The sequence below is a fragment of the Megalobrama amblycephala genome, linkage group LG13, assembly GCF_018812025.1.
Source record: "Megalobrama amblycephala isolate DHTTF-2021 linkage group LG13, ASM1881202v1, whole genome shotgun sequence".
Taxonomy (NCBI): domain Eukaryota; kingdom Metazoa; phylum Chordata; class Actinopteri; order Cypriniformes; family Xenocyprididae; genus Megalobrama; species Megalobrama amblycephala.
This window is the reverse complement of record NC_063056.1, coordinates 1,938,115-1,949,587: the sequence shown is the minus strand read 5'-3', so window position 1 is coordinate 1,949,587 and position 11,473 is coordinate 1,938,115. Positions and strand designations below refer to the sequence as shown.

Below are 11,473 nucleotides of genomic sequence, written 5' to 3'. Positions count from 1 at the left end.
GTGCATCTTGAATTTGTATTTTTTGTTGGATCTGCATAAATATTTATATACCATGGTATTTACATAGTGCTCCAAGGTAATTCAAGGAATTTCCATCATGCTTTGCTGCTTTAGTCCTCCGTGTACCTGTGTAAGATCTGCAGCACATCATTTACACCCAGTTTGTTTTTAAACAAATCTCTGAAATATGTGATCTGTCATTCGTGACAATCTGTGGTCAAATATAATGATTGTTAAACTGACCGAATTGAATTCCTACATACTGTAGCTGTGCTTGTTCATGCCTCCTGTACTCACATTCACATCATACAGAAACAAGAAGCCAAAGCGATGAACAATAAGAGGGATAAACTGTCATCAATTGAGCTGCCAGCTGTGGGTGGCTGATCATCTACACAAACAGTTCTCTTGTGGATAACCTTTGACTATACCGTCGCTTTCTCTGAGTGCTAAATAACTGCTGGGCTGTGTTACTACAGGTCTGGACGGGATTTATTTAACACTACACTAAATGACTTTGCCCATGGTTAAGTCAGGGTGCAGCCTCTCTGCTGTTTAAATCAGGTTAGTGTTACGCACTGCTGTATCCACAATGACACCATTCAGAGAGGGTCTTCTGAGATATGAACCTCTTTCAACAGCCTTGCCTTAGGCATTTCTGCACTGCATTCATGGAAAATATGGAGCACAGTTTTGTGAAAATATAACGGACATTGCTTTTGACAGTCCTTTAGACATCACATATTACTAAAGTCCCATCAGGAGGTTGTACTGAGTCCACAGCCAGTGTTTAATGACTATTTATCAACCCAGTTTATTTGATTTAAGCCTTCAGTATGTGTCCCTTTGCCCTGAAAACCCGAATCCGTGGTTCGGATCACCAAAGTCATGTGATTTCGGCAGTTTGGTGGTTTGACACGTGATCCGAATCGTGATTTGACACAAAAGATTCATAACGCTCTGAATCTTCCTGAAGCAGTGTTTTGAAATCAGCCATCACTTTATAAGTCGTTATTTTGTTTTTTTGGCGCAACAAAAATATTCTTGTGGCTTTATAATATTAATATTGAACCACTTTTAGAAGAAAATAAACACAACCCTAGGTATTTATTTGACACAGTGGCTAAATTAACAAGAAATAAAGCTTCAATTTCTGATGTTTCCAAAGAGCACAGCAGTAATGACTTTATGAACTTCTTTACTTGCAAGATTGATAATATTAGAGAAAAAATTATAACCATGCAACCGTCTACTACAGTCTTGTGTCAGACAGTGCGTTGTAGTGTCCCTAAAGAAAAATTCAATTCATTTACTGCTTTAGGAGAGGAAGAATTGTCTAAACTTGTTAAATCATCAAAATCATCCACATGTATGTTAGACCCTATACCGACTAAGCTATTGAAAGAGATGCTTCCAGAGGTCATAGATCCCCTTCTTAATATTGTTAATTCATCTTTATCACTAGGATACGTACCAAAAACGTTTAAGCTGGCTGTTATTAAACCTCTTATTAAAAAACCACAACTTGATCCTAGAGAATTAGTCAATTACAGGCCGATCTCAAATCTCACTTTTCTGTCAAAAATACTAGAAAAGGCAGTTTCATCACAACTATGTTCCTTTTTAGAAAGAAATAGTATCTGTGAGGATTTCCAGTCAGGATTTAGACCGTACCATAGTACTGAGACTGCTCTCGTCAGAGTTACTAATGATTTGCTCTTATCATCAGATCGTGGTTGTATCTCTCTATTAGTGTTACTGGATCTTAGTGCAGCATTTGACACTATTGATCACAATATTCTTCTAAACAGACGAAAACTATGTTGGCATTAGTGGAATTGCATTGGCATGGTTCAAATCATACTTATCTGACCGTTATCAGTTTGTAGTAGTAAACGATGAGATGTCATATCAATCACAAGTTAAATATGGAGTACCACAAGGCTCAGTACTAGGACCATTGCTTTTTACTTTGTACATGCTACCCTTGGGAGATATCATTAGGAAGCATGGCGTTAGTTTTCACTGTTACGCTGATGATACTCAGCTCTATATTTCTTCGCGCCCTGACGAAACTTACCAATTCGCTAAATTAACAGAATGTATAGCTGATATAAAAAACTGGATGACCAGTAATTTCCTACTACTAAATTCAGGAAAAACAGAGATTCTAATTTTTGGACCGAAAACTTCTTTATGCAATAATCTAGAATATTGTATAACACTTGATGGCTGCTCTGTTAAGTCTTCGTCGTCAGTTAGGAACCTGGGTGTGCTCTTTGATACCAATCTTTCATTTGAAAGCCATGTTACTAGCATCTGTAAAACCGCATTCTTCCATCTGAAAAATATATCTAAACTACGACATATGCTCTCAATGAAAAATGCAGAACAGTTAGTTCATGCGTTCATGACCTCAAGGCTAGATTATTATAACGCTCTACTGGGTGGTTGTTCTGCTTGCTTGATAAATAAACTACAGCTCGTACAAAATGCAGCAGCTAGAGTTCTTACTAGAACTAGGAAGTATGACCATATTAGCCCAGTTCTGTCATCACTGCATTGGCTTCCTGTTAAACATCGTATAGATTTTAAAATCTTGCTAATTACTTACAAAGCACTAAATGGTTTAACTCCCTAGTACCTAAGTGAGCTCTTAATGCATTATAGTCCTTCACGTTTATTGTGATCTCAGTATTCAGGCCAGCTGATAATAGCTAGAATATCGAAATCAACCGCAGGCGGTAGATCCTTCTCCTATTTGGCACCCAAACTCTGGAACAATCTTCCTAGCATTGTTCGGGAAGCAGACACACTCTGTCAGTTTAAATCTAGACTAAAAACACATCTCTTTAACCTGGCATACACATAACACATTATCAATTTATATTTTCAAATCCGTTAAAGGATTATTAGGCTGCATAAATTAGTTCAGCCGGAACCAGGAACACTTCCTATAACACCAGATGTACTCGTTACATCAGAAAAAGAATGGCATCTACGCTAATATTAGTCTTTCTGTTTATCCCGAGGTTTACCGTAGTCAACCGGATCTGGGCCGTATCCAGCTGAGACCAAGGATCTGCGCCTTGACACGACCACAACGCAGCCCTGAAGTATCAGCAGAGATCGAGTCAACTGGATCATCCATTGTGAAGGCCTCATCAACACGACAGCCAGCAGCACAGTTCCTCAACAAACCGCCATACCGGCGTGATGAATACGATCCTCAACTGGATGGAACTGAAATAAATACTTTGATTGTTGCGATCCTATCAGATTTATGATAGCAACCTGATTGTAACAAAGCACTGTTCGCCAGAGGAGAACTGGCCCCCCGACTAAGCCTGGTTTCTCCCAAGGTTTTTTTTTCTCAATTTTAACACCTATTTGCCACTTGTTTGCCACCTGATGGAGTTTGGGTTCCTTGCCACTGTCGCCTTTGGCTTGCTTAGTTGGGGACACTTGACATTTGATATTCAATAGTATTCTTGACATTTATTCAACAGTGCTTCTGATCTGCCTGCATTGACACTATTATTTAAGAGCTGCTGTGCAGCCAAATTATGTACCAGTTATCACTGTAAAGCTGCTTTGACACAATCTGCATTGTAAAAAGCGCTAAATAAATAAAGGTGACTTGACTTAACTTGACACTGTACTCACACGAACTGATTTAAATATGTTTTTAGTACATTAATGGATCTTGAGAGAGGAAATGTCATTGCTGGCTATGCAGGCCTCACTGAGCCATAGGATTTCATCAAAAATATCTTAATTTGTGTTCTGAAGATTAACGAAGGTTTTACGGGTGTGGAACGACATGAAGGTGAGTAATAAATGACATTATTTACTTTTTTGGGTGTAGTAACCCTTTAAACAGTATCAGTGTCAGTATCACCTGGTATAAATAGGAAAATAAATATGGTAATCATTCAGTATCATGGTATATCTAATGGCTTAATCACCATTGCACACTGCAACAACTCTGTTTAGCAAGGGTAAACAAGAATATGCCAAGAAGAATCCTTAAATTACAGTAATAAATCACATAAAGTAATGACAGACAGAGTAGTTTATAATTATTTAAGTATATCCCCAAAAAAAGCTGTTGAAATACACTACTTTTCAAAAGTTTATGGTCAATAAAAAAAAACTTTATTCATAAAGGATGCATTAAATTGATCAAAAGTGACAATACAGTTCATTTCATATAAAGGCAGCACTTTTGAAATGTATATGCCTCAAAGTATCCTGAAAAAAAAAAAAAAAGTATCATGGTTTCCACAAAAATGTGTTTTCAAATGCGTTGGTCAACAAAACGTACATACTGAAGAGTAAGTATATTCATATTAATATACTTTGTGAAATACAAATCTTGTCTCTTATTAATCACAGTCAGAATTTACATTAGATATGTAGGCTATATTATCTTTTTGTCACTCGTGTCGTGAATAAACCAAAACTTACAAAAGCATCAGTTTATCAAGGATTGTTTACTGCTGCCTTGCTATTTCCGCATTTGTCTTTACACCGGATATTGTAGTCCACTGACTAATATTGGACTGTAGAACGCAAGCGCGTAGTAATCTTACAAAACTACATTTCCCATAATGCAATGCAACTGAAACTTGCCGCATGCACGCCGAACTGACGCGGTGTTGACGGGTCCAGCTGAGAGAGTCCACTTTACCTGAACTTCTTCAGCGCTGTGGAGATTTAATCTGTTAGTGGTCAGTCAGATTCATTTTTACATCACCTAACAATGATTTTAGCGTGCTGAGGCGTTTAGTACACTGATGTGAACATGAATAAGAGACGTTAGCTGTGTTATCATGTGCTGTTTAAGTTAGGATTGACTGAAATATCACATATTGTTCAGTAAACGTGTGGTGAAATCGTGTTTAATGAGTTATTTACATAATGAAGTTGTTGTAATCACTGTGCTGTCACCATTAGGTAAACAAACACTCACTGAGGCATCTTATAAGGATGTAGTTATTAAAATATCATATATATCAGCATTATAGTGTTGCTTATACTCGGACAGAGAGGACTGGGACACTTCAAAATGTAAACATCATTGCATTAGATAAATCCAAGTGTCATTTATTGTCAAGAATGATCGATTTTCAGGAATCAGGACATTCACAATTAAGGTCGGTTAGGTTTTAAGTGATAAAACAGTAGCTATACAAAAATGTATTGTGACACTTTGTGTTTCTCAAACTTTAGTGGAATGGATAATCATATTGGGGATCTCAGGGGTATTATCAAAAACCAGAATAAGTTTGATTTTGTCAGTCTATTTAATTCATTTCAGAGCACCTTTGTAGCTCTTTCCTCTCAGTCATCTGTTATTTTGTGTCAGGTGTTATGCATCCTAATTAAAATGAATGGATATGATCTGTCATTTTCCACATTTATCATCTTTCCCTCATCACAGACGGTCTCCAGCGCGGCTGATCATGTCTCCCCCTCGGCTCACTGGAGCCCTGCGCTCCTTTTCTACCGTCAGCAAGCAGGACGATTTAACACAAGACGTTTATGATCTGAAGGTAAGACAACATCAATCTTTTAAATTATTTTTAGTTATTTTGCCTTACTTTAGTGGATTAGATAGCAGCTAGGTGCTTGCATTAATATAGAAATCAACTGATGTGATCACATGCACGTGTAATTGTCTATTTTGAATGCAGCCCATCCAATCACAATTGAGCGCAAAAAAACTACTACATTATTGGATTACATTTTTTTTGTAAATTCCTTAATGGCCAGACTTGGGAGGGTTACTTTAAAAATATATTTCGTTACAGTTACAAATTACTTCATAAAAAAAGTGTTCAGTAACATAAATCCACAATATGAAAGTAATGTAATCTGATTACTTTTGGATTACTTCAAGGATGCACACACACACACACACACATATATATATATATATATCTATATCTATATCTCTATATATATATATCTATATATATATATATATATATCTATATATCTATATATATATATATCTATATATCTATATCTATATATATCTATATATCTATATCTATATATATATATCTATATATATATCTATATATATCTTATAAAGAAAGAAAGAGAGAGAGTGAGAGAAATTTAGGGGGGAGGGGGTCAACGTTACTATAAATAAACTGCATTTTAAATTTAATTTTAATTATTTCTTCTCAATTTCTTCTCAAGTTTTTAAATGTTACACATTTCGTACTTTTGAATGGGTCTCAACAATAAAAACATTTTACAAATCTGATAAATTATCTATTGCAATATTATTATCGTTGTTGTTGTTTAGAGCTTAAAAATATAAAAGCCACATCAGATCATAAACAAACTGAACAAGCTCGGATCAAACATTTCCGTTCATGTTTGTTCGGCTTTAGTTTTAATGTTTAGCATTTTGGTTACTTTTAAAACCTATTAAAACTGAGCAGTCATTTCTCATTTCCACAGCTTGGGAATACACAGCCCTGAATAGAGCTATTCAGACATCTAGTGGCTACAGTATGGTATTACAGATTATTTTTTTAGTCTTTTGATAAAGATAGTGTTTTCATAGCTGGAAGGCAGAGTTTGCACTGTACAACCATGTTGTTTGCATTTTCTTCTTTGAAAACAAAAATTGAAAGCGTTTTCCCCGCGGGCAGCATCGTTTAAACTGGCAGCAGTGATTCAGTATGCGTCTGAGGAGATTGTAGACGGGTGTTATTTGCGCATGCACCAGCGGGTGGCTCACTGGCAACAGAATCAGGAACCACTAATATAATCAAGCAGCGCTTAATATGTGTTATTATGGCAAAATAATCATTTATTTAGTTTTAAATGAAACGATTGTAATCCTGATAGTATCCCCTCTTTTTCAAAATGTAACTGTAATCTGATTACTATGTTTTTTGATGTAACTGTAACGAATTACAGTTACTGGATATTCTATCCTGATTACGTAACGCCGTTACATGTATTCCGTTACCCAACCCTGTTAATGGCTTATATATAGCATACACACACATACATAAATAAATATATTCATAAATTGTAAGTTAGTGTGTATATAGTACTTTTTTGTTGAATGTTAGACTAATACCTTTAAAAACTTTATTAATTCTAACAGTAGTGCAATTCTAATGCTAAAATAAGTTTGAATTAAATTAATTTCGGTGTCAGTCAAACATGGTGGTATAATTTTGAAGCTCTTAGTGAACTCATTAATTTTTTTTGACTTTTAATAAGTGTTAGTCTTACTGTTATCTATAAGCTAGTGTGCTCCAAAACAATGACAAAATTCACATTTAGAAGATATAAGCATTCAAAACTTACAGTCTCTCACTTCCTCCAATGGATCGCGCTGTACTGAAGCTTCTCATCAAATCTCAAACTTGGTTTGATTGGACAGAAATGCTCTCTAGAATCTCTAGCCCCGCCCCCTGCACTATAAAAAGACACTGAATCTGCAGCTGAAATTGGTCACTTGTTCACACATTTATTGTTTTCTACATGGTGAATGGCACATAGTGCACTATATAGGGGATAGGGAACGATTCAGACAGTGCTTTACACAGAGGCAAATTAAGTCTGGTTTCACGTTAGTGTGAACCGCTTCAGCGCGCACACAGTCTGCTCAGCTCCAGAAACACGATAGAAACAGAGCGGATCATACCCGCGAGTCGGCGCAGACCACAAAACGTATCGGACACATTATTTTAAAGCAATTTGGTTCATAGTAATTCATGGTATTTACAGAAGGTGTTAAAACAATTATTTAATGCTGTTTGCTAAGGCAAGCAGCTCAATTACTATTTCTTAGAGATTTGAACAAAGCCCTAACCTTAAGTATTACACTTGAGCATGACCTTCTAGCTCTATTTGTGCTGTGCTACCATTGAAAAGTTTGGGGTCAGTAACATAAAAGAAGTCGCTTATTCTCACCAAAGACTGCATTCACTTGATCAAAATACAGTAAAAACAGTGATATGACGACATTAGATTGCTAGTATCGTACTGTACTACAGTGTGCATTCAGTTGCATTTCTACAGCTATTTTTTGATTATTATTGTTTTTGATTATCATTTCTATTGCATTTATGGTCATGTTACATTGCAGTAAAGAGTTTGGGGAAAATTAGATGCATTTCATTATATTGGATCTGTGCATTTGTTCTTAAAGAGACAGCAGCCTAAAACCTGTTAATGTTTCAAACAACAAAAGAAAAAGGGAAAATCACTTGTAGCTTTAAAAAGAACCAATGCATATTTAAATTATACAGTGAAGACTATGCAATGTTTTTTTTTTTACTTTTGATTATTAAATTTGACTTAAATAGACCTACTGCTGTTCATTTCTTTTATTACTTTTTTATACTGTATTTGTCCTGTTGTTTGTAATTTGCGTCTTTGTTCATATTTTCAATGCATATACAATAAATGAAGATAAAATAAAATGAAATAAGATTTTGGTCATACCGCCCACCCCTTCTTTTGTCTAAATGGTTTTCTTACAGCCATAAATGGGGTCCAAAATGGTTTGAGATTTCTTAGCTTTCTGACAAAAAAATCTGAAATGCAGTTAATACAGCTACTCCACTAAAATAACAGAGAATCCCTCTTGAAACATCTCATTTCTGCTTAAAACATCACATTAAAGTTCAAAATAATAAAATGAGTCACAAAATACAGTAAGATATGCTACCCTTGAAATCCAGTCATAAAATGGTCATAGGAGGTGTGACCGGTGTAAACAGCAGCACTGTGTTCGGGCTGACCACTTATAACTGGATCAACCAATCTTAATACCACGTGTAAACAGGGCCATAGAGACTTGGATGTGGGATTTTTAGAATTGGACCATTCAGGCAACCCTGAAAATTGCATAATAATACTCTTGTACCTACAAAATTATAGCATCATGGCGACTACCCTCAGAAAATGTAAGCTTATGCTGTTTTGATTTTACCTGCCCAAGCAATGTATAAATAGTGTTTTTTTTTTTTAACAATCACCTGTAGTCGTGTCCAAGGCTGGGCACATAATCAGCAAAAGTTAGGAAATTTAACCAATTGCTTAGTTGTGATATATGGATTAAAGTTGACTTAAGGCCACAGATAAATCTGCAAAGTGCTGTTTTATGCTGATAATATCAGCCTACAGATTTATATCACTCTAATTAATAGCTAAAAACAGCTTTTGTCTCTTTGTAATCTGATGTCCTCTGTGTGTACTTTGTTTAATCGTGTTTCTCTGACCTTGAGAGTGTGATTCATAGTATTATATGAGCTTTGACTGCTCTGTTTCTCTTTAATCGCTCTCTTTCTCTCTTGACTTTGCTTTTATTGGGACTTTGCGGAAGCAGAAGGCCACACCTCGGTTCAGTGTATATTCTTTCCTCGCCTCTAAATTGAGATTTCTTTATCGGCGCCGCTGATGGTTTTGGACGGAGAGCAGAGGGTGCAGGTTTTTCCAAGCGCTCAGTCATAGTGCTGAGTTTGAGAGGCCACTGAAGTGCTGATAGTGTGGTGTTAATTTACTTACTGGCCCGGTGGCTTGACCTATTGAGCACACAAACTGAGGCGCTTATTCAAATGATGCTTTACTGTACCCTTCAGCTGGATGAAGTCAACTGTTTCATTAATGTTTTACAGTATTTCAAACTCCAAATTAATATGATTTCAAATTTACTAGTCTCATATATGGGAAGTAAAATAATTATATCTCAATATTTTTTCATTGTTTCATGTGTATGTTGATATTTATGTATTTACTGTAATCATGCATACAGTTGCCACCAACTGTACTAATGGGGTTCCCATTCCTGGTCCTGGAGATGTACCTACCTGCAGAGTTCAGACCCAACCCTGATCCAACACACCTGTCTGTAATTATCAAGTGCTCCTGAAGATCTTCATTAGCTGGTCAGTTGTGTTTGATCAGGGTTGGAGTTGAACTTTGCAGGAAGATGCAGGAACAGGATTGGGAACTCTTGACATAGGCTGCATTTAACTCCACTTTTAGACATGCACTCCCGAACTTCCTTAAGCACTTCCACTCAGGGGAATCCCGCCATTTTGAAATGTGTTCATCAAGTGGATGAAGGAAGTTTATTTGGACAGATCCTCGAACCCTCAGTTTTGACTGAGGGAGCGAGTCTACTCAACATGTACACTTCAGGAAGATCCATAGACCACAGTGAAACACTATTGTGATGTCACAGCAGGTTGCACTTAGTTTACCCCAAACCCACATAACTATAGTGTATGATATTGGAGTTATTTTGACATTCAACTGCATTAAATACTTGTAGCTACTTTAAGCTGACTGTAATTTTAACACGGTAATAGTTTATTGTATTGTTGTCATTTTCATTTGTGTATTTTTTTTTTTATATTTAATATAAATATATTAATATTTGTTTATATTTAATTTTTTAACAACCTACACAGACATACAGGCCTATAGAATGGTGTGTACACACACAGACTTGATCTTAGAGTGTGCATACTCTAAAATACACACCAACATTTAGATTTATAAAAACAGTCTTTGATGTGGAAAAGCGCCACGTCAGGTTTTAAGCAAGTATACGCACTGTTTCCATGTGGTGGAGTTGGAGTACTGCAAGTATCTGTTAATGAACAGTTGAACAAGTGCCTAATAAAGTGGCCGGTGAGTGTATTTCTGAGTGAAACAGCATAAGTGTAGAGAGGACCTGAATAAATGCATCATGTTTTTTTTTCTTTTTTTAAATATATATTAAAATGGTGTTAATTGAAATGTCTTTGTTGTCTTGTTGTTTGAATTGAAACTTTGTTACACAAATCTTTGTGCAGACCAAACGCCTGAAACGGCAGGAAATATTTGCCCGAGACGGTCTAACATGGCAGAAGATTGTTCAGTTCTTCACACAACATCTGGAGAAGAAGGATCAGCCGGCGGCCACTCGCGAGTTGAAGAGTATCCTCCAAGCAGCCAAACAGATCGGTAGGTATTTCATATCCTTAACATGATACAAAACAATCCAAGCAGCAATCTACATTGTACAAACTGTCGCAAATGGGCACTTCCAGTGCAGACAGCTTCATTGATTGTCATGGAAGTTATTTAGTTTTATGATGAGACAAACCATTTGCTTCTAGTGTAACTGTAGGTTGTTTATGGTAGTGTGTGTGTGTGTGTATATATATATATATATTATACACACACACACTATATATGTGTTGCTCTGCATGTATGCTATATTAGAATAATGATTTAACTACTAAGTAAGTTTATAGATTATTTCAGGTTATTTCTGCTTTAAAGGGTATCCTGGACTTCAGACATACAAAGAAGATCTAATGAAACAACACTTAAAATGTCATGTGATATCGATCACTTCGATTCAGTAATCACCATTTTTGTTGAATGTCTGCCTCTCTTTTGGCAGCAATTGACTTGAAAGTGTTTTGTTTTATTT

At 36.0% G+C, this 11,473-nt stretch overlaps 1 protein-coding gene across 2 annotated transcripts in view; it reads left to right on the top strand.

Moving 5' to 3' along the window:
• The first annotated feature begins 4,598 nt into the window (after positions 1–4,598).
• Positions 4,599–11,473, top strand: part of ascc3 (activating signal cointegrator 1 complex subunit 3) — a 242,887-nt gene continuing 236,012 nt past the window's right edge. Inside the window, exons 1-3 of one of the 2 annotated variants that reach the window (XM_048152789.1) lie at positions 4,599–4,733; positions 5,447–5,558; positions 10,848–10,998. In XM_048152789.1, the coding sequence (XP_048008746.1) occupies positions 5,469–5,558; positions 10,848–10,998 (241 nt within the window). In that variant the 5' untranslated portion in view covers positions 4,599–4,733; positions 5,447–5,468. The remainder of the gene's footprint in view (positions 4,734–5,446; positions 5,559–10,847; positions 10,999–11,473) is intronic. The other variant, XM_048152790.1, reaches the window with a different exon arrangement.